This window comes from Myotis daubentonii, chromosome 9 (genome assembly GCF_963259705.1).
Source record: "Myotis daubentonii chromosome 9, mMyoDau2.1, whole genome shotgun sequence".
NCBI classification, from domain to species: Eukaryota; Metazoa; Chordata; class Mammalia; order Chiroptera; family Vespertilionidae; genus Myotis; species Myotis daubentonii.
Window position 1 is genome coordinate 50,661,873 of NC_081848.1, and position 27,880 is coordinate 50,689,752.

At 36.5% G+C, this 27,880-nt stretch overlaps 1 protein-coding gene across 7 annotated transcripts in view; it reads left to right on the forward strand.

Moving 5' to 3' along the window:
- Window positions 1-27,880, forward strand: part of USP47 (ubiquitin specific peptidase 47) — a 99,078-nt gene that overhangs the window by 57,596 nt on the left and 13,602 nt on the right. For 5 of the 7 annotated variants that reach the window (XM_059708921.1, XM_059708924.1, XM_059708923.1 and 2 more), the window contains 10 exons: window positions 8,053-8,148; window positions 8,226-8,378; window positions 10,972-11,139; window positions 14,479-14,610; window positions 15,048-15,124; window positions 15,665-15,720; window positions 18,097-18,209; window positions 18,939-19,043; window positions 21,033-21,240; window positions 23,793-23,908. In XM_059708921.1, the coding sequence (XP_059564904.1) occupies window positions 8,053-8,148; window positions 8,226-8,378; window positions 10,972-11,139; window positions 14,479-14,610; window positions 15,048-15,124; window positions 15,665-15,720; window positions 18,097-18,209; window positions 18,939-19,043; window positions 21,033-21,240; window positions 23,793-23,908 (1,224 nt within the window). The remainder of the gene's footprint in view (window positions 1-8,052; window positions 8,149-8,225; window positions 8,379-10,971; window positions 11,140-14,478; window positions 14,611-15,047; window positions 15,125-15,664; window positions 15,721-18,096; window positions 18,210-18,938; window positions 19,044-21,032; window positions 21,241-23,792; window positions 23,909-27,880) is intronic. The other 2 variants (XM_059708925.1, XM_059708926.1) reach the window with 1 other exon arrangement.

Consider the following 27,880-nt stretch of genomic DNA (forward strand, 5'->3'; position numbering starts at 1 on the left):
GTGAAATTAAAAACACAGAACCATTTATAGTTATGGAAAAAGATCTTAACACATTGTATGCGGGAAACGTATTTTTACGTTTTACGTTGACTGGTAGAGCGCAGGACACGTATTAATACGTTTTTTATAGACTAGCGGTAGAATGCGGGTAACGTATAAATACGTTTATTTATTTTTATACTTTTTTATTGCTCTAAAGGGATGCTAACATGCAGATATATGAGTATATAATGCAGGAAAACTTACAAAATATGGAATACTTGTGAGAATATTATCTGAGAGTGATACTGGTTACATTTGTAACTTTGAAACATATGCTGCTCAAGGACTAAGGTTGATAGAAACGATTCAAACTGTAGTTTCACCATTTACAGTCATTTGGCATCACGTCTATATGGACAATTATTACAATAGTGTGACTAAGGCTACACAGCTTCTCGAGAACAAAATCCGAATTTTTACATATTTTATTACTTTTATTTCAATTTCCAGTGAGTTTTCCAGTATTTGTCTGTTTAAAATTTAAGAAAAATAATTCAGTATACATTTTATAGTAAATCACAAAAAGTTTCATTGAAAAAAAATATGTAAAACTAAAGTTATCGTAATTTTACTGAACGTTGCCATTTGCACAAAAAATTAGCAAAATGGCCCGCGCCACCTGTTAGCGTGCGATAAAAATTACCCGCAAACAATGTGTTAAGTTTGAATCCAACAAAATATATACTGTGACCTATGTGTTAGAAACTACAAACTCTGAGGAGAATCTATATAAAAGTCTATGCGACTGGTCACCTGGCTGACTGGCTGGTAGCTATACTGTGCAGTACCACCAGGGGACAGATGCTCCAACTGGTAGCTATGATGCGCACTGACCACCAGGGGGCAGACGCTTAATGCAGGAGCTGCAGAGCTGCGGTGACTTGGCGGCTGTGTTTCTCTGCGGGTGACACACCCAGAACGAGAGGAGGAAGCCCAATTCTAGGGTGCATTATCTGAGAACCACCCTCTCACAATCTGGGACCCCTTGGGGGATGTAGGAGAGCCAGTTTTGGCCTGATCCCCGCAGGCCAGGCCAAGGGACTCCACTGGTGCACAAATCTGTGCACCGGGCCTCTAGTGTTTAAATAAATGGAGAGACATACTGTGCTAATTGATTGGAAGATTCAGCATAGTAAAGATATTTATTCTCTCCCAAATTATATAGCTTTAGTGCAATTCCTTTAAAAATTTTTGATGATATACATAAGTTCACTCTAAAGTTTATGTAGGAGGCAAAGAACTAAAATAGCTAGAATTTTGGAAAAAGAAGAATAAGGGAGAAATCAGTCTACATGATCTCAAAACTTATGATGTTAATCAAGGCTGTGTGATATTGGTGGAGGGACACACAAATGGATTAGTGGAACAGAAGGGAAAACAAACATTCAACAAATAGACCTATCTGATTTTTGAGAAAGACACAAAAGTAATTAAATGGAGGAACGATGATCTTTTCAATATATGGTGTTGGAACAATTGGGCATCTATATGTACAAAAATTAACTCAAAATGGATCATAGACTTAAACAAAGTGTAAAGATATAACCTTAGAAATATAATTAGGAAATAAGTCTTTCAGATCTAAGGTTAAGCAATGAGTTATTAGATTTGATATCAAAAGTACAATCCACAAACGGAAAAATTGAGAAGTTGGAACTCCTCACAGTTACAAATTGGTCCTTGACAGCCATTCAAAGAGAATAAGAATAGAAGCTACAGACTGGGAGAATATACTTGCAAACCAAATATCTGACAAAGAATTAATTAATAGGATATATAAAGATGTCTCCAAACACAATAGTAAGAAAGATACCCCAAACAATTCATTTAGGCAGTTGAAAAAAAGACAAAACATTTCATCAAAGAGGATATACAGATGTAAGGAAAAGATGTTCCTATCACTAGGGAAATACAAATTCAAACTACAATGAGGATATCACTACCTACCTACAGATGGCTAAAATAAAAAACAATGATAGCTGAAATCAGCCCAAATGTCCTTCATCAGGTGAGTGATTAACAAACTTGTACATACAAATCATAGAATACTACTCAGCAATAAAAAGGAATAAATTATGGATACACACAAAATCTTGAATGAATTTCCATGGAATTATGCTGAGTGGGGGAAAAAGCCGATCTCAAAGGTTACATATGATATGATTCCATTCATATAATATTTTTGGTGTGACAAAATTTTAAAACTGAAGGACAGCTTAATCATTGCCAGAGCTTATAGATTTGGTGGGGTCAGCAGGTGGATGAGTAGATGGTTACTATAAAAAGGCAACCTAAGGCATCCTTGTGGTATAGGAACTGTTCAGTCTCGTGACTGGTGATCCAATACAGGTGATAAAACTGTAGAACTTAATATGCACACAAATACAGACAAATGACTATACCAAAACTGGGGAAATCTGAATAAGATAGGTAGAGGTATCAATGTCAATATCCTGGTTGTGATATACTATAGTTTTGTAAAATGTTACCATTGGAGGAAACTGGGCAGAGTCTATACAGTTTCTCTCTGTATTATTTCTTATAATTGTACATGAATCTACAGTTACCTCAAAAGTTGCAATTAAAATAAGTGGATGGCTTAGGTTAAAAGTATTTGGAGTCCTTTCCCTAATTAAAACACATGTGTTTATTAAAGTATATATTTTGGGAAGATAGTTTAATTTATTTGCTGCTGTATATCAGTATCTCAAAATTGCGAAGTATATCAGAATCTGAAAATAGTTATCAGTTGTGGTTCTTAATTATCTTTGTCAATTTGAAAAATAGAATATCACATTTTAATGCCCATTTCTCCATTCAAACTAAAATAGGCATTAAATGACGGAGAAAGAATTTTATATATGGGTTAAGAGTAAAGAGAAAACTGATAATTTATAGACAGTACAATTTTTTGGTTATATCTTTTGATTGCACTGTGCCTATATTTTCTGCATTAAATACAAAATTGTGATAACTGATTTTTTTATTTGGAGAAATAAGGACATAAGAGTTATCTGTGTTCTGAATTGTGAAAATTACAGTATTAAAAAACACAAAATTACATTTTGTATACTGTATAAGTTCTAGAAAGTAAAACTATTATCTTCACTATGGAATGAAGAAAAACAATCATAATTAACCCAATGCTAGTTTTGATGATACATCAATTTAACATACTCAAGATAACAGCTGATGGTAAGCAGTACAGTGTGTGTGTGTGTGTGTGTGTGTGTGTGTGTTTGACTAATGGTACAAAGTTTATAATATTTTATTCTATTTTGTGATCCATGACTCATTTTTACTATCTAAAATATAGCTTGGCATGATTTTTAGTTATCTTGTACATCACATTAAGTGGAGGTAAATGTATACAACTATATTAGCCCATCATTTATGTATCATTTACACATAATTATTTGTTGAATGGATGGATAAATTGAAGCTAATTTTTATAATTGACTAATCTTGATTATAATTATCATGGTGACAACTTGTTAAAAAGCAAGGGTAAGGAAGATACAGAAACTTATTAATGTAGAAACAAAAGTTACTAATAAGCTTTAACTGGTTTCTCAGTCTGAAGGATAATAATGGCTACCTCCACACATCCTTCCCCAAAATCATAGAAGGTATGAGTTAATTAGGTTTCATTTGTATTTCTTTGGCAATAATGGGAGAAAGAATATCATGAACTTCAAATGACCTGTAAGTAGCAAGATAAATAATCACCCAGTCCCAATAGAATTTCCACTGCTGCTGCAGTCTGTATGTGGAGAGTGTGTAGTGGTAAGCTTTAGAGACCGTATGAAACGGAGGAGAGGGGATTGAAGGACTTAGGTAAAACAGATACAAAATTCGCTCAAAAAGAGAAAGTACAACAGTATGTGCCAACATAGACTGGACTTAGTAGTTTTTAGCATCAGCTACAGGGAAGGAATTTTAGAATGAGCAGGATTAGAAGTGGCAGCCTTGGAGGAATTTTGCTTTTGGGGAAAGAGATAAACAAAGAGCTGATGGCTCCAATCCATAGCAAGTGAAGAGAAGATAAGAAATAAAAGAATTAAGGCTCCTACAAAATGAAAGAAGACACCAACCTCTCCTCCCATTACAAATTCAAGAAACTGCACTTTACTGTATCGACAAAAGAAAGTACTCTTAACCTAATGAATGCTGTCCACACAATGACTAGGAGGAGAAAAAGCAACTAAACACTTTTAGAAGAAAACAGAAAACGTTTATTATCAGCTTATGAAAATCTATTCTCCCCCCCCCCCCCCAAAAAAAAGCCCTTAGGAAAATAGCCACAAAGCAAAATAATACAAAGTAGAAAAGTACTCTAGACTAAATATTTCAAACAAGCAAAACAGCCTGGTATCCAAAAATTTAAGGAAAGAAATAGATTTTAAAAAAGACATGAAATGCAATGAATATTGACCAAATTCAGGAAAGAAATTGAAGAAATGACAACACTGTTAGAAATGAAGAATAAATTTATAAAGTACTCGAATGAAAAGGAATAAGAATCTAAAAGACATCAAATGAAAATGAGATGGAAAAAAAAGAAGGACCTCAGAGAAAATTGTAAGAGAAGACCAGCAAAGGAGGTGTCCAATATAACGAGTCTGGAGAATAAAAACACAGTGAAACAAAACTTATAAACTATATCCCAGGAAAGCTTTCTGGGTTAAGGGAAATTTAAACCTGCCTTTTGACCTACCATTTATCTGGACACATTGGCTTTGAATAATCAACTCTGGACAAATAAAGTGTTAAATTTTAAGGATATATTGGACTGGCATCATACTTCTGAAGAGCAACCATTCAAATCATGGCAACAGAATAGCAATTTCAAAAAACTCAATTACAAGCCAAGGATTCAATATCCAGCCAAGTATTCCTTCAATTATGGGGATACAAAACTAATTTTGAACATGGAAGAACTCATTGAATATTACAATCATGAGCCTTTCCTGTGGAGTTTATTAGAGAATGAGCTCCATCTAACCAAGGGACCACTGGGGAAGCTTCAGCAAAAGGACTGAGCATTTGATTTATTGAATTGTAGAATTAAGGACTAATTAAAACTGTAGAAATAAGGACGAAATTTTAAAAGGATGGAGACTGGGCAGAAAAATGGTATGAAATGTTGTTAGACAAAGTATACAGAATGCCATTCTTAAAAAAGGGGAGAGAAAGGGAAAGATCATAGACTGTTGAATAGGAGGAAACACAAGAGTACCACATATACTGGCAGACTAGACACTACAAGTGTAAGTAGGAAAAAAGGGAAAATAGAATTAAGGGTAATAACAAAAGTATAATGCACTACAAAAATATAGCTAACCTCCCTAAATACCAAAAGAAATTATAAAAACAGCACAGAAAACATACATAAAGGAACCCAGTAAATTTACTTAATACAGTAATTATAAAATAGTGAAATGAAACTAAACATCAGTCATATCAAATATGAATGGACTTAAATGGCCTATTAAAAAGATTTTCAAGTTGCTCATAAAAGCAAACATTAAAATTTGATTTAAGCAAGAATCCATTAGTGGGTGCTAAATCTAGGGTGAAAAGTTTAAGGCTCAGGATTTGTGCCTGGTCTCCAAGAGTTTCCTTACAGATTTCTTATTAGTTTCAAGTGGAAAAAAACAACTAATGGACAACACTCTGACATTGATTGAAATTTATAATATTGCCAATAATTATAGGGACATAGCCTGGGACTGTGATACCCTTAAAAGGACATATCCTTACTTAGTAGTCTAGAAAGGAATGCATAATCTGAATCTAATCATGAGGAACATCAGAGAAACCCAAACTGCGGAACATTTTATAAAATAACTGGCCTCTAAAACAAATACTAATGTCATGAAAGAAAAGCTTTAAGACTATTCCAGAAAAAAAAAGAATCTGAAGAGGCAGCCAGCCAGATGCAATTTATGATCCTGGATTCCATTCTGTACTGGAAGCGGAGAAATTCTATTAGGATAATTGATAGAATTGGAATGTGGACGAACAAAAGCACTTTATCATAGTTTTCTGAGTTTGATAACTAAGAATATTCTTGTTCTTAAGTCCCGTTGAAGTATTAAGAGGAAAAGCATGATATGTGAACCTACTCTCAAATGGTAGTGAAAAATACATATGTGGGTGGGATGAAAGCCTGGACAGTCCAAGTAAATAGTTACTGGGAATTTTCTGTTTAAACTTTTCTCTGAATTTAAATTTTAAAAAAAGATAAGCTTTAGGTATAAACTATAAGGCAGAGAACAATATACACATACCTTAGCCAGTACACACAATACATACCTTAGTTTAGTTTAGTATGGTAGAATTTGAGTGAGAGAATTTTTCACTCTCCCTCCACCTCTTAAACCCCTACCCTGATTTTTTTTTTTTTTTTTTTTTTTTTAGATATTGAGTGTTTTACCAATTCAAATGACCTCTGGAAAACAACAAATTTGATGTCATTCTACATTAAGCTATGTTTGTAATACTCTGAAAGCTTCTTTTATTCTCATGTTTTTATAAAATTTGTCTTTTTATGCTTAAAATATGCTTTAGAGAAAAAACTCATTTTCTAAATGTGTTCTTTCTTATGACTTCCAGTAAAATGCTTGGTCATGTTTCAGATCCCTGCCCCCCACCTTCCAGCTGTGGTCTTCCTTGTGTTTTTGAGAACAACTAGAAGATAAATGAAGTTAGAAGCATTTTGAATATCTTTTCATAGCTTTGATCTTATTCCAAAATGAGCTAGATCAAACAATATGTGGATAGTAGTTTTATAAGCTCTGCCAGCTATTTTAAACTAAGTCCATTTTGCCAGATTAAGCTCCTTTATGCTTTGAAGAACACCAAATATTTGAAAACACTTCATCTTAATAATTCCATTTTTTCTTTATGTGTAATAAATATGTATTGTCAGTTCTGACGTCAAATGAAATTTGAGGTTATGCAGTCTTATGTGTTGTATTAACTAAAATTCATTTTTTGATTGTGAAAAATTATTGATTAAAAATTAATTTAATGCCCACAAATTCTTCAGCAGTATTCATACTACGTTTCTTACTTCTGTCTTAAGGCTGTATGGAGAAAAGAGAACCACCTGGTACACTAGGTGAACAGCCCAGGAGCTCTCATACACTTTCAAATGGAGCAGTATCTGACATGCAGTGAGAAGATTGCACAATGGTTTTCAGCCTTCACACTAGTGCAGTGGTGGATTACTGATTGACTCGAAATATAGTGATTCAGATTATTATTGTTACATATTTTAAGTGTATGGGTAGTGTCAAATATTCAGAGTTCTGTGTTATTTACTGTAAGTTTAAAAATGTTTCATAAGAATATTGAAATGATACATATAATGGCTTTTCTAAGAAGTATGGGAGTTATTTTTTGTTGTTGTTAATCCTCATCCGAGGATATTTTTTCCATTGATTTTTTTAGAGAGTGGATGGATGGGAGGGAGAGAGAGACATTGATGTGAGAGAGACACATCAATTGGTTGCCTTCTCCATGTGCCCCCAACCAGGGTAGGGATTGAAACTACAACCCTCTGGTGCTCAGGCTGATACTCTAACCATTGAGCCACTGGCCAGAGCTGGTTTACTTTTTAATCTAAAGACTGAGGATTTTTATTAGATTATTTAGGCAAACACCACAATGTAAAGACAATAACAATTAGGTAGAAATGACTAACTGATGTGCAGTGCTAGGAAAGGCAGATCTCATACAGAATGAAATAAGAATTTATATTATTTCTCAGTTTTTATAATGATAAAATTTTGATTTTATTTCCCTTTTTGAGTTCCTAATTTTCTAGCCATTCTACTTATAAGTGTTTTGGTAATTGCACTGTTCTTTTTTTTCTTTGTTTTTTGGGGGTTTGTTTTTTGTTTTTTGTTGTTTTTTTTTTGCACTGTTTTTATATTCAGGATTTTGTCATTAGTTTTATAACATCATTAAGTAATTATGAAACAATTTTTTTTTTCTAATTAGGAAGAAGCATTGCATGCATTTATTCAGCCAGAGATCCTGGATGGCCCAAATCAATATTTTTGTGAACGTTGTAAGAAGAAATGTGATGCACGAAAGGTAGATGTCATGTAGAAATTAATACTTAATTACCTGAGATAACGGTCAATATTTAATATGTCCCCCTTTCTTTTTAGGGTCTTCGGTTTTTGCATTTCCCTTATCTGCTGACCTTACAATTGAAAAGGTTTGATTTTGATTATACAACCATGCACAGGATTAAATTGAATGATCGGATGACATTTCCTGAAGAGCTGGATATGAGTACATTCATTGATGTTGAAGATGAAGTAAGTATTATATTTTCTTGTTATGTTTTTCATTAACCCTTTTGGTTAGTCATGTTTAAAAGAGCTATTTGGAATAACTTAACACTGATGTTTAGACTATTTTCTTGATGGAAGCCTTTCCTTATTTTCTAATGCCAAGTCTATAAAAACAACTAACTTTGTATAAGCTTTTCCTGTCCACCATAAATTATATTTCAAATATTCTTGCTTAATCAAAGTAACTTATAATACCATTTGAAAAAACAAGAAGACCTAAAACTCTGAAATTATTTCTTTAATTGGAGAGATAAGCTTATGTTTCATAACTTTCTTAGTTATTGAAAAAACAATTTAGAGGTGAGCTGCACTTGTGGTACATGAAAAACACAGAACAAGTATATATGAATGAATAAACAAGGAAACTAAGTAGGATGGCCTTAATTTCTTATTTGTCTTAGTGTCTTTTTCAGGGTTAAGGGTTCTGGGTTATTCTCATTTAAGGTTTGCTTGCTCTTAAATTGGCTAGATTAGGAAGCTAGAAAAGGAAGGTATTTTGTCTCTTTTCCTTTTCTAATTAGCTTCTTTTAAATTAAAACTTTATTTAAATAGTTTGAGAATAGGACTTTGTGAACAACACAGGTAAAGCTCTTCGATTTCTTTCACTCATTGACCTCGAATTCTCTGATTTCTTTCTCCTTATCCAGTAAAAGATTCATGATGTCCCACTACATTCTTTTTTTTTAAATCCATCTTTTGTTTTTTCCAGATAAGACCATTTTATTAAAAACTTTTATTTATTAATTTGAGAGAGAAACATTGATTTGTTGTTCCACTCATTCATGCGTTCATTGGTTGATTCTTGTATGTGCCCCAACCAGGCATCTAACCCACAACCAGGCATATTGCGATGGTGCTCCAACCAACTGATCTACCCAGCCAGGGCTGTCCCACTATATTTTTTTGTAAACTCTTAATATTTCATTATGAGGAATATTTACAATTACTTAACATAGTTGTAAGAGTGATAAATCTTTATTCTCAAAACTGTCATGAAGCATGTTTTTTCTAGTTGGAACTGATTACTGTAATTATAAAAATATCTTCCCCAGAAGCTCAAAAATAATTTTTAACATTCATCAATTGTATTGAGTGCTGTTAAAAACTAAGAGGCAGTGTGGCACAAAAGAACAACCTTTCTGAGCTCACTTTCCTTGTCTGTAAAGTAAGGCTAATAAGTGAGAAGAAAGCATCTTTGATAAAGTAAATATTCATTGAATGATACCTATGACCAAATAACATTTTGAAAGATTCAATTTAAAATAATATCTCAAACACTTGTGCTTAAGCTAGGAAATCTACTCAGAGTATACCAAACTTTTAAAGGAGGTGTAATCATTGTAGGATTCCTACTCAGAGATCATTATTACTTTGGTCTTCTGCATGTTCGTAATATATTTCTTAAAAGGGAATTTTTTTTCCCAAGGGAAGAAAACCTATAGATAAAGTTTGACAGGAACTTTTAGGAAGTTCTAAGTCCATTTCTTGGGAGAAGAAAAGAGATGTTCTGGCTTAGGTAAAGGAGTTTCAGGAATGATCTCTTTTGACTTAGTATAGAGTTCTAATGTTGGTTTTCACCTCCATTTTTCCTTGAACCAACTAAAGGGATGAAGACTATGTTAGATGCAGTTCCTACAGCGAAGTTCTTGGCAAAATTGGTGCTTATTTTATACTAGAGGCCTGATGCACGATATTCGTGCAAGAGTAGGCCTTTCTTCCCCTGGCTGCCGGCACTAGCTTCCATGTGACACCCGGGACCTGGGCTTCCCTCGCAGCCCCGGCTTCATCCGAAAGGTTGTCCGGTCTAATTAACATATTACACTTTTATTATTATAGATTGCTTGGTTAATTCAAGAACTTCTATGCGATACCTTAGAGAAGAATTCTTAAGTTATTTAAATAAAAATATTTTAGGTATGTATATAAAATATTAAAGGAAAAGGGTAAAAATTGAGGATTTCTAAAAAGTAGATTTCTTCCATTTAAATATGCATGAAAGGGAATTAAAAATCATAAAAGCAGGGAAAAGTATGATTTGCTCTTGTTACATTTCCACTTCCTATACACTAGAGTATAAAATTCTTGAGGATAGAAACAATGTCTGGTTTTTCTTTCTAATTGTCTAGTACAATACCTAGCACAATGATATGGAACTTTCAGTTCAATAAAAGATATGATGTTCTTTGGGAATTTGAAAACAGAAGAAGCTCGTTTTGGAGTTTAGGTTCTCTGCTTTTATTGATTTTGGTGAAAAAATTTTTTATTGTTACTTTACAACTATAAACATAAAAGGAGTTTACTAGAATTCTGAATTACTAATTTGTTGAATTAGAATTTTAAGGACATTAATATAAATGCTTTTAAAATACACTTTTTTGTTTATTTTATTTTTTTGTCTCACTTTTTAAGAAAAACTAAATTTACTTAAAGTAAAATAAGTATTTATTAACAGTATATTAAATTATGTGAAAAAGCAGCATGTAGAAAAAAGTTTTACTTGACTGTATATTTTTCCTTTATTTAGTTTGCTATTGTAAGATAATTATGTTTTATTAAGAAATCTCCTCAGACTGAAAGTTGCACTGACAGTGGAGCAGAAAACGAAGGCAGTTGTCACAGTGATCAAATGAGCAATGATTTCTCCAATGATGATGGTGTTGATGAAGGGATCTGCCTTGAAAACAATAGTGGAACTGAAAAGATTTCAAAACCTGGTCTTGAAAAGGTGCCTTTTATAGTTTGCGGTTTTTAGTTGAAAGAGAGAATAATGTAATCTCTGAGGTGATATATACTATAAATATATAAAATGTGGTAGCTGTGTGACTGAGAAAGTTCTCTTTAAATGAAGTTTAATTTTTGAAAAGACTTTTTAAGGTGTTCATTTTTTATGCATTTATGTGGTTATAGTTAAATTTGTGAAAAACTTACAGTGGGAGCATTGATTTCTGGGAGGCTAAACTGTGATTATGTAAGGTGGGTGATGCTATGGAAAGGGTCCTAGTAATCAGGACTTCTGTCTGGAAAGTTGCAGCAAGCCTCTACATCTTTTTTTTTTTTTTTTAATACATTTTATTGATTTTTTTACAGAGAGGAAGGGAGAGAGCTAGTTAGAAACATCGATCAGCTGCCTCGTGCACATCTCCTACTGGGGATGTGCCCACAACCCAGGTACATGCCCTTGACCGGAATCAAACCTGGGACCTTTCAGTCCGCAGGCCGACGCTCTATCCACTGAGCCAAACCGGTTCGGCAAGCCTCTACATCTTACATCTTCAGACTTTTCTCATATAGCAAAATGAAAACATTAGGTCTTTTGATTTTTAAAATTCAGGCTGTGGAACCCTTTATCAAACAGTAATAGAACTGATCTTTTTAAGGTGGGGGAAAGACAAAGCCCTCAGTCTCCTTCCTCTTCCCACCCCCACCTCCATGATAAACCTTAAGGTACTTCAAAAATATTTATGGATTTTTATCATCCTATCTAATAAAAGAGAAAAGTGGTAATTGGCGTATGACGATACCCTTTTCATTGGCTAATCAGGGCTATATGCAAATTAACTGCCAACTAAGATTGGCAGTTAACTGCCAACAAGATGGCGGTTAATTTGCATATGTAGGCACAATGCAGGGAGGCGAAAGGGAAAGCAGGAAGAAGCCCCCTGCCACTGACAGTGATCGGAAACCCAGGGGGGAGCTAAGAGCTGGGGGGCAGGGCAAAGGCGGCCCTGGGGCCGCCTTTGCCCTGCCCCCCCAGCCATGATCAGAGAATCAGGTGCCTTTGCCGCCCTGGCCAGTGATAGCAGGAAGTAGGGGTGGAGCCAGCGATGGGAGCTGGGCACGGTCGAAGCTGGCAGTCCCAGGAGCTAGGGGTCCCTTGCCTGGGCCTAAAGCGAAGCCCATGATCGCGGGGCCGCTGCAGCTGTGGGTCCCCGCTGCCCTTGCCGGATGCCTCAGCCAGAAGTGTTAGGCCTGGGGAGGGGCGGAGCCTTCAACCGCGGGGAGCTGGGGGTCCCCTGCCCAGGCCTGACACCTCTGCCAGAGGCCTCAGGCCTGGTCAAGGGGCCGATCCGGTGATTGGTGATCGGAGGGTGATGAGGGTCAACTCCTCTGGCCGAGGCATCAGACCTGGGTGGGGGGCGGAGCCGGGGATTGGGGGGATATGATGGTCCCCTTGCCCAGGCCTGAAGCCTGGGTCAGAGGTGTCAGGCTTGAGCGGGGGGTGGAGCAAGCGATGAGAGGGAGATGGGGGTCCCCTGCCCAGGCATGATTCCTGGGCCAGAGGCCTCAGGCCTGGGCGGGGGCCAGAGCCAGTGATCAGGGGGAGATGGGGGTCCCCTGTCCAAGCCTGACACTCTGGCAGAGGTGTCAGGCCTGGGCAAGGGGCCGATCCTGCGATTGGAGGGTGATGGGGGTCAATGCCTGAGGGCTCCCAGTATGTGAGAGGGGGCAGGCTGGGCTGAGGGACACTCCCCCCCCCCACACACACCCAGTGCACGAATTTCGTGCACCGGGCCCCTAGTGGATTATAATTTTAAAATCGAAAAGCTGGATAATCTCTAGGATAGAATTTTTTTGTCACTGTCTAGGTGATTTTTAATCAAGCATTTCTTTCACATTCATATAATCTGCTTTATTGAGGAGAGAATTACAGATCAAATATCTTAGGCATGGTGTGAATATGAATCACTGGCATGAAGACTGATCACTAACACAGTCTTAGAGTCATGTATATTATATATATAGTTTTTTAGGCAGTATTTGAGAATAGAGTTTCACTTGCATAAATTTATTTTTAGATGAAGACCTATATTCTCACCACCATTATCCTTTTACCTTTTAAACTTACCTATTTCTTTCAGGACAGATAAATGAAATGAATAATGTAGAGGACACATTATAATTTAGTACAAAGAACATTACATTCAAGCAAGGGTTGGCACACTGTGGCTTTAGAGCAAAAAAGCCCTGTTCCTGTTTTTCTGCATAGACAATTATGTCTTTCTTTTTTTCCCTTGTCTTATTAAAACAGGTAGGACTTCCCTTACAGTGTTGCATAGGAGTGGTGGCAAATGACATGCTAGCCTTGTTCCTAGTCTCACGAGGAACATGTTCAGTCTCTCATCTTTAATTATGGTATTAGCTAGAGCTGATTTGTTGATGTTCTTTATCAATTTAAGGAGGTTCCCCTCTTCCTGTTTATTGAGAGTTTTTATCATGATGGGTGTTGGATTTTTGTCAAATGCTATTTCTGGGTCAGTTGATATGATCATGTAATTTCCCTTCTTTGGTGTGGATTACATAGATCAGCGAGTTTCAAACGGTGTGCTGCAAGAATTTTTAAAACATGCCATGCCTGACTAGTCAGGGACACTCACCTCTTTTCCCTTAGATTGTCAAATAAAAACAGCCAACACAACAATAGCCGCCCAGTGTGAATGAATCAACATCATACTTTTTTTTGTGTCAGATTGGCAAAAAATATATTTTTGGTGTGCTACAGAATTTTAGTAATTAGTTTATGTATACCATGAGATGGAAAAGTTTGAAAATTGCTGGCATAGATTGATTTTCTAATGTTGAACAGCTTTGCATACCTTAGAGCTATCAAATCAGTAATCACTGTATCACAGATATTACATAAATACATTAGATGTTCCAAATCATAATATCCTTCAGCTCCTCTATAAAGGAAATTGAATCTTATTTGAATAAAAAAAGTTATTTGAAATTTCTTGAACTTGACTACGCATATTAGAATAGTGTTTTATTTGGCACTTGCTTCTAAAATTTCAGATTGTTTTCTTTTTTACATAAATGAATTATATTTCTATATGCATAGTTTCAGATATTGTAGTATAATTAAAATATAAAGGAATACACTGAGTGAAGCTTGTGTATAAAATTATATGGTGAATTGCCATTTTAATTATCTTAGAGGAACATTAACCTACAATAAATATATAGGACAACTAACATGTTACTTCACTATGTGTTAATAGAGAGTAGGAAATATACAAATAAGTGTTTTTCCTCTTGTTGAGTTACCTTTATTTTTTCCTCTTAGAATTCCTTGATCTATGAGCTCTTCTCCGTTATGGTTCATTCAGGGAGTGCTGCTGGTGGTCACTATTATGCTTGTATAAAGTCATTCAGTGATGATCAGTGGTACAGCTTCAATGATCAACATGTCACCAGGGTAAGGAGGGGTTTTTTGAGATTATTATTCTAAAAGAAGATGTTTTTATCAATCTCTGGGTTTATTGAAATGGAAGACTGGATGTGTACAGTGAAGCATTTTAAGACACTCCAAATAATATTTTGTTTTTGCTCTCAGTAAATTTCTTGCTTTGTTAATTGTTGTTATTTCTTGGTTTTGTTTCTTTGGGGCTTGCTCAATGTTTCCAGAGATAGATTCCCAATTTTCCTCTTGTCATGAGCCTTCATGTGGGCTGTTTGAGAGCACTAGAATTAAGTGGTCAGTAGCAGCTGCTGATTATGATTAAACTTTGTGAATTGGTACGTGTGGTCCATTTAACTCTGAGGTTAAAAATTTACATATTGGGTTACATATTTCCATAAAGGTAGTGGTACTATAAATTTTACCAAAAAGTTAATAATGTGACAACTCTTTAGATAACACAAGAGGACATTAAGAAAACACATGGTGGATCTTCAGGAAGCAGAGGGTATTACTCCAGTGCCTTTGCAAGGTAAATAACTTTGTAATTTTTAGTGTCTATAAATTAACAACAGTTTCTCAATATTTTTCACCATTAAGAAAGTTTAACCCAGTGGTGGGTCAAATCCAGTTTATTTCCAGTTTTTGGAAATAAAGTTTTATTGAAACATCACCGTTATCATTTGCTTAAATATTTTATGTTGATCTTATCCCACTACCTCAGCAGAGTTAGGTAATTGCAACACAGATCATACTTTCATTATCTGGCCCTTTCCAGAAGAAGTTTGCTGACTCCTGACTTAATTATAGTAATCATTCTAGGACACAGGTTTTTTTGAAGACCTTACTGTGTACCAAGAGGAGGTATGGAATCTCCTCATAAATGTATCAGTAAAAGCAAAGTAGATTTTTTTTCTAGAATGTTTTAAATTTGAACCTATTCAAGAACAGTTTCATGATTTCTAATTGTTTGAAACAACAAAAAATATTTTTAATAAATATTTGATGCTAGGAAATGGAGTTTTTACAATCTACTTTTTGTCCCTATTAATCTTTTTTGTATTTCTACTAGCTCCACAAATGCATATATGCTGATATATAGACTGAAGGATCCAACAAGAAATGCAAGTATGTTAACATACATTAATTTGCTTTTAATCTGTAGTATTATTTGATATTAATCTGTAGGATAAACTAATTTCTTAAGCAAGTTTTCAAACCCAGATAACCACTTTTAACTGATAGGATAATTAAGTTTTTTTATGCATGGAAGAATTGATTATAAAGACTATTGTGAGATAATACCAACTGGTAAAAACATTTGGGGAAAAAATGAACTGTTTTTGTGGGGTTTTTTTACTACATTAAGGGGCAAAACTTTACTCTGCATGGAATAAACCAGGTATTTATTTGCAGTAAGATTTTATTATACGGAGTTTGGTTTAGTGATGATAACCTCCAGACCTGTGTAGCAGTCATAACTCAGCAGCTGCGTGTCCCAGACCAAGTTATTTATCTTTTCTAAGTCTTATTTTTCCACATCTGTAGAATGGGAATAATTGTATTTTATAAGGTTATATAAAAAATTACATGAGATAACATATTTTAAGCATTTAACATCATGTCTGGTACATAGTAAAAACTCAAATGTAGCTATTTTTTTTCTTTTATAATTTTAGGGGATATTTCATATCTATATGCTTTGCATGGGGACCATAGATGAAGTAAACTTCTCACTTACCACTCTAGAAAGATTCTTAAAAACTAGAGTTAAATGTCTTTGCTATTCGCTTAAAAAGCAAGTAAAGTTTTACGAGTCTAGTGTGCCTCCTTTATATTTTAATTTTATTAAGAATTCCCCCAAATAATCCTGTATACAAAGCATGTGGGGTTGTCTTTTTTTTTCTTTTTTGTAATTATTACTTTGAAAAATTACAGTTCCTCATTTTTCTTGCTAACTTTTACTCTGCTAAAGCAGTATGCAAATAGGTAGAGATATATCTTTGTACATGAACATAATTATATACACAGATGATATGTTTGCTTATATTCTTTTTATAATTAAAATAACATATTCACTGTCATTAATTTTAACATTTTTCTTTATTTAGAAACTTCCATGCCATGAGTAAATCTATTTTCAGCAGTATAATGTTTTATTTGCATTTTTTAACCCTCATTAAATTCTGAATTCAGTTGGTGCAAGACTTTGGACTTATTTATCTTTTCACCAACAGTATAACCCAGGGTCTATCAAATAGTGGCTTTTCAATAATTTACTGTAGGATTAATGAAAAGAAAGGAATTTATAATAAGAAATCATTTCAGAACAAATATTTCAGAGTAGAAGTAATCATTCAATGTAACCCAAAAAGTAACTGTCCAGTCTACCTGGATGCAGAGCCAGGATTGTGGTTCATGTGTCTCTTTAGCACCCAGCATTCCAGATATTTTCAATAGAGCAATAAATAACAGCTTTCCTTTATTCACTCCGGGCTCTAGGTTTGTGATGAAGCACCAGGGGGCGCTATATGTATGACCTGGAATATTTTTAGAATTAGAGCTCATTTTGAAGAGCAGTAGATTTTTATTTTCCACAGAGGCATGATTTTTAAGATATAAATTGTTCTAATTTATTGCTTAATAATCATTGGCTTTATTAAGTAGTGTCATAGTCTCATAATGTCACTTTTAATACTTTGAGTTCCATATGAAATTCTTTGATTAGAAGGCAGCTAAAAAACTGCTTTGAGAACAAAGGAAAGATAATTGTATTAGGGAATAATATACAAATAAATAGTATTTGTAGTAGTAGAAGCAGCAATAGCATTTGTTACATTTTATTATATCCTGGGTAATGACGATAAGGTAGGTGCTAGCAATATGCTGAAGAAACCAGGGTCTGGAGAAGTGCTTACACAGGGTCACATAATTTGTGGTGATAATACAACTTAAAATCAGAAATAGTTTTATTTCCAAGTTTCAGAGAAGCTTTTTTATTTTAAAAATCTTAATCTACATAGAGCCAAATGCGATTATGGATAAAATATATGACTTTTTAAAATATGAGTTGTAACTATATGTTATTAAGTACCTCTCTCTTTTTTTTTTAATATATTGATTTTTTACAGAGAGGAAGGGAGAGGGATAGAGAGCCAGAAACATCGATGAGAGAGAAACATCGATCAGCTGCCTCCTGCACACCCACCACTGAGGATATGCCCGCAACCAAGGTACATGCCCTTGACCGGAATCGAACCTAGGACCCTTGAGTCTGCAGGCCGACGCTCTATCCACTGAGCCAAACCGGTCAGGGCTATTAACTACCTCTTTACCCTTGTCTGGAAGAAGCTCATGTTTCAAGTTGAGAGATTTATGTAATTGAGATATATTTTGATGAGAGTGATAGTAGAATTGTATACAATGGAAAACTAGTAGAACAAAATTAAATAAAAGAAGCTCAATTTCAGTGGCCCTGTCTTACCCTGTTTTAATTATTAATAGAATTTCTAGAAGTAGATGAATATCCAGAACATATTAAAAATTTGGTGCAGAGAGAGAGAGAATTGGAAGAACAAGAAAAGAGGCAACGAGAAATCGAGCGTAACACATGCAAGGTTAGATTTTATAATTTTATTTTTAATTAAAAAGTGCTATTGCAGTTTGCTTAACTGCAGTTCTCATAGCTAACTAATTGGGTTGATTCTGTAGACAGCTATGCTATCATGATCATTAAGGAGTATAACCAACCATATTACTAAAGTAAGGTAAGATTTTATGTTATGCATTAAAAAAAACAATAACATGTAATAATACTCAGTGCTGGCAAGGTTACAATAAGATGAGCATTGTCACATTCTGCTACAAGAAGAATAAATTTGTAAAACTTTTTTGCGTAGATATTGAGTAGAATTTATCAAGTCTTAATGTAAATTCATATTATTTTATATATAATTCTCTTAAGGAAATATTGCCTAATAAGATAATTGCAGATGCTGTAGAATTGTGACCTTAAGGACATTGATCACAGTATTTTCAAAAGTAGGGAAAAATTGGAAACAACTTGAATGTATGTCAGTAAGGGAATGATTATGTATAATATGATAGTATATGCTTAAAAAGAAACATACACTTGTTAAAATTAATGTCTTTCAATTTTTAATAATATTAAACATAATCACTATCAGTTATTAATTGAGAAAAAGAGACACCAGAGAGAATGATCCCAATGTATGTTTTTTAAAAAAATTTATAGTTTTTTACTATTAGGAAAAAATGCTATCTACAAAAGAATTAAGCTTTGACTCATGACCTGCTGAGTTATGATGGTATTTTACAATTTCTAGATAAAACTGTTCTGTTTGCATCCTGTGAAACAAGTCATGATGGAAAATAAATTGGAGGTTCATAAAGATAAGACATTAAAGGAAGCAGTAGAAATGGCTTACAAGGTAAGTTTAATTGTACTGTTAGCATTTAATTATTGATATCTTAGATAATAGTGTTAACATATTTTCCAAAATTTTTATTATAGTCAATAGTAGTATAAGTACTTGCAATCACACTGGTAGTCCATTTAAATCTTTGAAATATAGTTGATTTTGAGAAAGTCTCACAAAAATATTTATTTATTCTTTACATGATTTTGAGTCCATCTAGAGTTTAGAATGTTAACTTTTTTAAAACAAAAAATGTCTTTAAAATATATTAGTGCACAGGTTGTATGATTTGAGGGATAATGAAATGTGATTATTTAAAAACTAGAGGCCCGGTACATCAAATTCGTGCACTCAGTGGGGAGAGTCCCTTAGCCCGGCCTGCAATCTCTCGCAATCCAGGAGCCCTCAGGGAGTGTCCAACTGATGTCCATCAGTCCGATATCTTTAGTGCTGCCATGGAGGTGGGAGAGGCTCCCACCACCACCACTGCCACTGCTCTTGCCAGCCATGAGACCAGCTTCTGGCTGACCAGCGCTCCCCCTGTGAGATAGGGCCAAAACTGTCTCTCCGACATCCCCTGAGGAGTCCCAGATTGTGAGAGGGTGCAGGCCAGGCCGAGGGACCCCACCAGTACACAATCAGAGCTGGAAAGAGATGCGGGGGTTTGGCCAGCCAGGGAGGAACCACAAGAGGGCTCCAGGGTATCTGGCCTGTCTCGCTCAGTCCCAATCGGCTGGACCCCAGCAGCAAGCTACCTACCAGTTGGAGCGTCTGCTCCCTGCTGGTTAGTGCACAGCATAGCGACTGGTCAACCAGTCAACTGTCTACCCCCTTGGTGGTCAGTGCATGTCATAGTGAACGGTTGAGCAGCCTTAGCATATCATTAGCATATTACCTTGATTGGTTGAACGGCCAACTGGTTGACCAGACATTTAGCATATTAGGCTTTTATTATATAGGACTAGAGGCCCGGTGCACGAATTTGTGCGCCAGTGGGGTCCCTCTGCCTGGCCTGTGAGATCGGGCCGAAACCAGCTCTCCGACATCCCCCAAGGGGTCCCAGATTGCGAGAGGGCGCAGTCCAGGCCAGTGCATGATCGGGGATGCAGGAGGTTGGCCAGCCAGGGAGGGACCTTAGGAGGGCTCCAGGGTGTCTCCAGCCCGTCTAGCTCAGTCCCCAACTGCTGGCCCTCAGCAGCAAGCTAACCTACTGGTCAGAGCACCTGCCCCCTAGTGGTTAGTGAATGTCATAGCAAGCGGTTGCGCGGCCTTAGCATATCATTAGTGTATTATACTTTGATTGGTAATTTTTCTCCAACCAACCGGTTGACCAGGCATTTAGCATATTAGGCTTTTATTATATAGGACTGGAGGCCCAGTGCATGAAATTTGTGCACTCGGCCAGAGGCAGGGGGTGGTCCTTCAGCCTGGCCTGCACCCTCTCACAGTCCGGGCGCCCTGCGATTGATTGCCCCGCAGAGGGAGGCCCCCCCACCGCCGCTTGGCGGTGGCCTGGGCCTCCCTCTGCGGAGCGATCCTGGGGCGATGGTGGGGCCCCCCCGACCAAACGCATCACACCTACCTTGGCAGTCAGTGCTGGATTGCTGTAGCGTCCACAGCAGTGGCAGTCAGTGCTAGGTCACTGTGGCAACCGCAGTCAGTGCTGGCTTGCCATGGCACCCGTGTCCCAGGAGGGACCAAGAGGTCAGCAGTTCAGCCTGCTCACCAGTCCCCGCCCACCTGAGCCTGCTGCACACACAGCCTGGCGTTCGGTCGTCTGTTTGGTCGTTTTAGATGTTACGGACCCTGGTTCGCTATATATTAGGATAGTGTTTAACTTGTGCCTTTAACTTTGATTTCTTTGAGCTTTGATGCAAATTATAAACATATGGATATTATTGTTTGTTAGGACCTATTAAGAGATGTTGTAAAAGAGCTCTAAATGTGAGTATAATTACACATCAGACTAAAATATTTTTTTTGGGGGGGGGTTTCTTTTAGATGATGGATTTGGAAGAGGTAATACCTGTGGATTGTTGTCGCCTTGTTAAATATGATGAGTTTCATGATTATCTTGAAAGATCATATGAAGGAGAAGAAGATACACCAATGGGACTTCTACTAGGTGGAGTCAAGTCAACATATATGTTTGATCTGCTGTTGGAGACAAGAAAACCTGATCAAGTTTTTCAATCTTATAAACCTGGGGGTAAGGAATTTTGCAGTATTATGAGTAGTACTGGACTTAAATTTTTCATAAAGTTTTTGTTTATAGAAATAAATTTAATTTTTATGTTCTTAAATATTTTATGTTCTTAAAATAAATGAGATAGGTTGGGAAGTAGTCAGGTTAAAGCTAGGAATTAAATTATTGATTGCTTTCAAGAGGATAGACACAAAATTTAAAAAAAACACACAATTAAACTTCTGGTTTACTGTGTCCAGTGGGATTTTTCTTCTTCAGTATTGAATAATCCTCCCTTCCCCCACCCCTATTTACCAAGAAGACCCTGGACCAAAAAGTGTTTATTTCCATAAAGTCTTACAGGTAGAGTGTTTTTTAGAGTCTCCTTGAAAAGATGGTTTCATAATCAATCATTGTCAACATTTTTTTAAATATATTTTTATTGATTTCAGAGTGAAAGGGAGGGAGAAAGAGAGATAGAAACATCAATGATGAGAAAGCATCATTCATTGGCTGTCTCCTACATGCCCCCTACTGAGGATCAAGCTAGCAACCTGGGCATGTGCCCTGACCAGGAATTGAATCTAGACCTCCTTAGGTTTGGGGTCAACCACTGAACCACACCAGCCGGGCACTGCCACCATTTTTTATTTTTCTCCATCCTCGTCATTTCTGCAAGTTCCAGAGACTTCAGCTTTTTCTATTTTTTATTAACTCTTATCACATTTCTCAGTATATGAGGGTGTTTTTTTTCTTTCAGACTGACCTAGAAAGCAAAATACCATAACCCTAAACACATCCAAAATTTTCTAGTCATCATTATATGTAAACTGTAATAAGTAGGGCAAAATTAAAATGTTTAAAAAACTTTTGCCAAATTTTTATTGTTACTGTCTTGACCCTAATTCCCTTGGGTTGGTTGTTAATCAGAAGTCAGGTTTATGTTCTCTACTTTTATTCCTAAAAGTTAAATTTACAAAACTACTTCTACCCTTTCAAATTCTGTTCCTCTATGTGTCCTGTACACCTCCTTTTATTTTAAAGAAGACTCCTCTTTCCAAAGTAAAATACATGTGGTATTTTTTTCAAGGGCTCCTTCAGTCAGACCCTGCCCGATCTGTAAAGAGTCCTTTGAGAGCATTTTCTTGCCGATTATTTTTGAGCTAGATAGCAAAAATTATTATCAAGGAATAATAGGAGTCAGCAGTAAAACCACGTTTTAAAAAGAAAACTCTAAATGTGAGTGTGAATTGTAAAACTTATAGCTAATCACCTTTTTTAAAAATATATTTTTATTGACTTTAGAGAGTGGGATAGAGAGATAGAGAGGAATATCGATGAGAGAGGAACATCATTGATCGGTTGCCTCTTGCATGGCCCCCAATGGGGATCAAGCCCACAACCTAGGCATGCGCCCTGATGGAATCGAATCTGTGACCTTTTGGTACCTGGATCAATGCTCAACCTCTGAGCTGCACTGGCCAGGCTAGCTAATTGCCTTTATCTATAGATATAGGTATAGATATAGATATAGATATAGATATAGAAGCCTAAGCGACCGAACGACCTGTCGCTATGATGCGCATTGACCACCAGGGGGCAGACACTCAAAGCAGGAGCTGCCCTCTGGTGGTCAGTGTGCTCCTACAGCCAACCTCCAGCGGCCCCTCCCCCTGGCCAACTTCCCACGGCCCTGATCAGCCGGATCACCAGCCAGGCTGAGGGACCCCACCCGTGCACAAATTCGTGCACTGGGCCTCTAGTTCATTAATAATCAAGACTTCAGAATATTTTATCAGATATAGATTAGCAACATGGGAAAAATTGAGGATTGACATAAACTACATACAAGAGATTAAATCACTTAAGCTAGAGAATAATTATCTTAAATGTACTGTTTGAAGATCATTTATTTTTCTGATGATTAAAAGTTTACTTATATGTGACCTCCTGAAAACAGAAGCAGAGAAGATGGGATTAAATTGTAATATGAAGAATTTAAGTGGGAAAAAAAAACTTTTAAACCAAAACAGTTTTTCGATAGGACTTTTTCATAGGATATAGAAAATACTATTTGAACATAAACAAAATCTTGAATGGTTTAATGAAGGTTGTTCAAAAGCAAGTGGGGCTGCTGTGTCCCCTTTACTATTTGTTTTGCATTTTCTAGTTATTTATATTTATTTAGTGTTGTGGTTTGGGTCTGTATTTTGGAAATTTGGACATATACTTTAATATACTTAATAAATTTGACAGTGTTGTTATGTTTTATAAGGAAACAAAGCATGTATTTTTAAAAACCACATTTTTACTTTTGTCATTTTTTAAAAGAGATCTAGAACTCTTATTAGGCTCTTTTCTATATCTTTTTATATGTTTGCTTGTAAAGTGACAAATTGTGAAAGAAGTTTTAACATGTGTTATACATGTATAACATTATATATCTACCATTTTGATAACTAGAACAAATGTTATCTTTACCATTTATTAGAAACATAGTAAAAATTCATTATTCATGTGAAATACATTTTAAAAAATAACCTCCACTTATGTTTTATTTTTTCCAAATGTGACAGAAGTGATGGTGAAAGTTCATGTTGTTGATCTAAAGGCAGAATCTGTAGCTGCACCTGTCACTGTTCGTGCTTACTTAAATCAAACAGTTACAGAGTTCAAACAACTTATTTCAAAGGTAAGTTTTAAAATTGGTTAGTGACTATTGTTGAGTGCCTGCTCTGTACAGAGCACTTTGTGATATAGTTATGAGTAAGATATAGGAATCAGTATTTACTTTAGGGAGCTAGTATTTATAGCTAGGAGACAACTATAGTTAGGACAGAGGGACACTTCAAATAGAAAAAACAGATTGACCAAAGTATCAAGGTAAGAAAGTGTGAGGCAAGTATGTAAACAATGACATGTGTGTTTGGATGGATCATTGTAAAATACATGCCTAAAAATGTAAGTTCAGTTATTTCATGCAGGGTTTTTATTTTATTTTTTAAATATCCTATCTAATAAAAGACAAAAAGGGTAATTAACTGTACCTCCGCTACGCTTCCCATTGGCTAATCAGGGCAATATGCAAATTAACTGCCAACAAAGATGGCGGCTGGCAGCCATGCAGCTGAAGCGAACATGAGGCTTGCTCCAGTGATGGAGGAAGCCAAGGTTCCCTGCCTGCCACAGCCCGGCTCTGAGTCCAAAAGCAGCAATGTTTCAATTATAGAACCTAAACAAACCCCAGATACCTGCTTTCAGCCGGCTGCAGCCTCAGAGCTGGGAGCGCCAGTGACGGGAACAATGTTTCAATTATAGAAGGTAAATAAATCCCAGGAAAAAAAAAAAAACAAAAGAAAAAAGGAGAGGCTGGGAGCTTCAGTCGGCCAGCCTGAAAACGGCCATCAGCCCCTCACCCAGGCTGGCCAGGCACCCAAGCGGGACCCCCACCCTGATCTGGGACACCCTTCAGGGCAAACCAGCCAGCCCCCACCCGTGCACCAGGCTTCTATCCTATATAGTAAAAAGGTAATATGCAAACTGACCCTAACAGCAGAAAGACTGAGAATGACTGGTCACTATGACACACATTGACCACCAGGGGGCAGACGCTCAATGCAGGAGCTGCCCTCTGGTGGTCAGTTGCTCCCACATGGGGGAGCTCTGCTCAGCCCCAAGCCAGGCTGATGGCTTCCAGTACAGCAGTGGTGGTGGGAGCCTCTGGCCAGTGGACATCCCCCGAGGGCTGCCGGGCTGCCAGGCTGCCAGAGGGATGTCTGACTGCCATCTTAGGCCCAATACCCCAAGGAGCAGGCCTAAGCCAGCAGGTGGTCATCCCCCGAGGGGTCCCAGACTGCGAGAGGGGACAGGCTGGGCTGAAGGGAACCCCCACCCCCACCCCCGAGTACACAAATTTTTGTGCACCGGGCCTCTAATATATATATATTTTTTAATTAAATCTTTATTGTTCAGATTATTACAGTTGTTCCTCTTTTTCCCCCCATAGCTCCCCTCAACCCGGTTCCCACCCCACCCTCTGCCCTTACCTCCCCCACTGTCCTCATCCATAGGTGTACGATTTTTGTCCAGTCTCTTCCTGCACCCCCCACACCCCTTTCCCCCCAAGAATTGTCAGTCCACTCCCTTTCTATGCCCCTGATTCTATTATATTCACCAGTTTATTCTGTTCATCAGATTTTTTATTCACTTGATTTTTAGATTCACTTGTTGATACATATGTACTTGTTGTTTATAATTTTTATCTTTACCTTTTTCTCCTTCTTCCTCTTCTTAAAGGATACCGTTCAGCATTTCATATAATACTGGTTTGGTGGAGAGAAAGGAGAGAGAGATAGAAACATCAATAATGAGAGAGAATCATTGATTGGCTGCCTCCTGCATGTCCCCTACTGGGGATCAAGCCCGCAACCTGGGCATGTGCCCTTGACTGGAATCGAACCTGAGACTCTTTAGTCCGAAGGTTGACGCTCTATCCCCTGAGCCAAACCAGCTAGGGCTTATGGAGGGTTTTTAAATAGTAAACATAAAGTTTGGGTTCTATCTGATGTAGGCAATAGAAAGTAGATTTTTTGGTTTCTTTTTCTAAGTATAACATTGATGTGATGAGCTCTGCTATAGAATGTTAAGTCTGCCCACATTAGACTAGTATTCCAAATAGGTTGAGAGAGGTGTCGGGAATGTAGAAGAGGCAGTTGTTGAAATAATTCAGGTGATGGCATCTGACTAGAAATTCGAAAAGGTATAGATTTTAATAATAATATAAATAGAAGTAGGATTTGTGATTGGTAAATGTTGGACTAAGGCAGGAGCACAGATGACCTGAGGAGTTTTAAACTTGGGTAATCACAAAGGTAGTATTATATTAATAGAAATAAAAGAATAAGGTTGGGGAAGGTGATGGAGTAAATATTGGCCACATTAGATGAGTTAATGATAAAGAACATAAGCTCATTCAGAATTTCTGAGTTTAAAAACATGATGATGAAAATGTTCACATTTCCTTGGACAAAAAAACAAAACTACTAGTTCATTGCAGAGAAATACTTATTATCCTTTCAAGTCTCCTGTACTCTATCAACCACTGAGCACACAAACACAGGCAAAATTTTGCAGTGTTTCTAAACCCCAAGTTAAGATCCCTTGGTGTAGTGGAAATTGTATAGCAGTCACAAGTAAAGAAGTTGAGTTCAGTTTTCAGTCATTCATCTTATATTAACCTTGTCTTTTATTTCACCTGGGGTTTCGTTTAACAGGTTGTTGTAAATGTTAATTAAACAAACAAGTGCTTTGTGAAAAAAAATTGTAAAGTTATATATAAAAGCTGGATTTTAAATATTATGTTAAAAAACAATGACTTCTAACATTTTTTCAGAGTAACAAAGAAAACCAATCATATTGTAAAGCCATATTTAATTATTAAATTGCTCATAAAAGACTACATTACTGTAATTGCTCTGTCATTACAGTTTAAAGTATAAGCACTGAAGTAGAATACAAAAGAAACACACAACATTCCCTTTCTTTAAGAAGTTAATAATTTTCTGGGGAAAAATATGTTTATAGAGGATAAAGCAGTCACAAAACATTGTGCCAAGAAATACAGTGTTTAAACTAGACTGCCTAAGAATTGTTATCATTTGTTGTATTAAAAACCAGTTATATTTTTTAAAATGTAAATTATTTTGATCTGTTCATGTGAAATTCATAAAATAACATCAAAAATTAAGGATATGGAATTCTAAAATAACTTTAAATTTTACCTAATTTATTAAATCTCGTTTTACACAGAAAAAAATTGATTTAGTAAAACTATTAACTATTCACAGAATAGAAAAGAACCCATCAAAAGTCAAGAAGTCAAACAAGCCATAGCTGGTTTGGCTCAGTGGATAGAGCTTTGGCCTGTGGACTGAAGGGTCCTAGGTTCCATTCCAGTCAAGGGCACATGCCTGGGTTGCAGGCTCAATCCCCAGGAGGGGGCGTGCAGGAGGCAGCCAATCAATGATTCTCTCTCTTCATTGATGTTTCTATCTCTCTCCCTCTCCCTTCCTTGCCGGGAACCAATTCCAGCATGTCATAATTTCAAGAGTTTCATCAAAAGGTTGATGAGACTTGGGGACTCAACAGGGTTGAGTCACACATAGTCACCTGTTGGAATAGCTAAAGGCATTTCCCCAAACCTGAATAGGAAACTGATTGTGGCTGCCGGACAGTTAAAGGACATCTTCATCTACATGTTATTGCCTCCTACTGGCCAAACACCTGAACAGCCGTAGACCAATTCCCCCAAACTGACAATGCTTCTGTACCCTTTGAAACCTTACCCTTTGAAGTGTATTATCTCCACCTTGCCTTAGGACAAATTGTGTTTAATAAAAGCAAGGGTCCTAGACAAGGAGGTAGTCTTCAGTTCCTTTAGCTAAAGGTCCTCTGACCCCCAATGCCTTTCAAAATTATATTTCATCTCCGGACTCTTTATTAGTCTCTGGATTCCTATGTCATCTACGCACAGCGCCTTTTCCAGATTCCTGAACCCTTCTTGATGCTGGGATAAGAACCCTGGCACTTCATGTCTGAAATCAATAAAAATACATTTTTTAAAAAAAAGTTGAACCAAAAAGGTGTTGATTTTATGTCAGCTCTC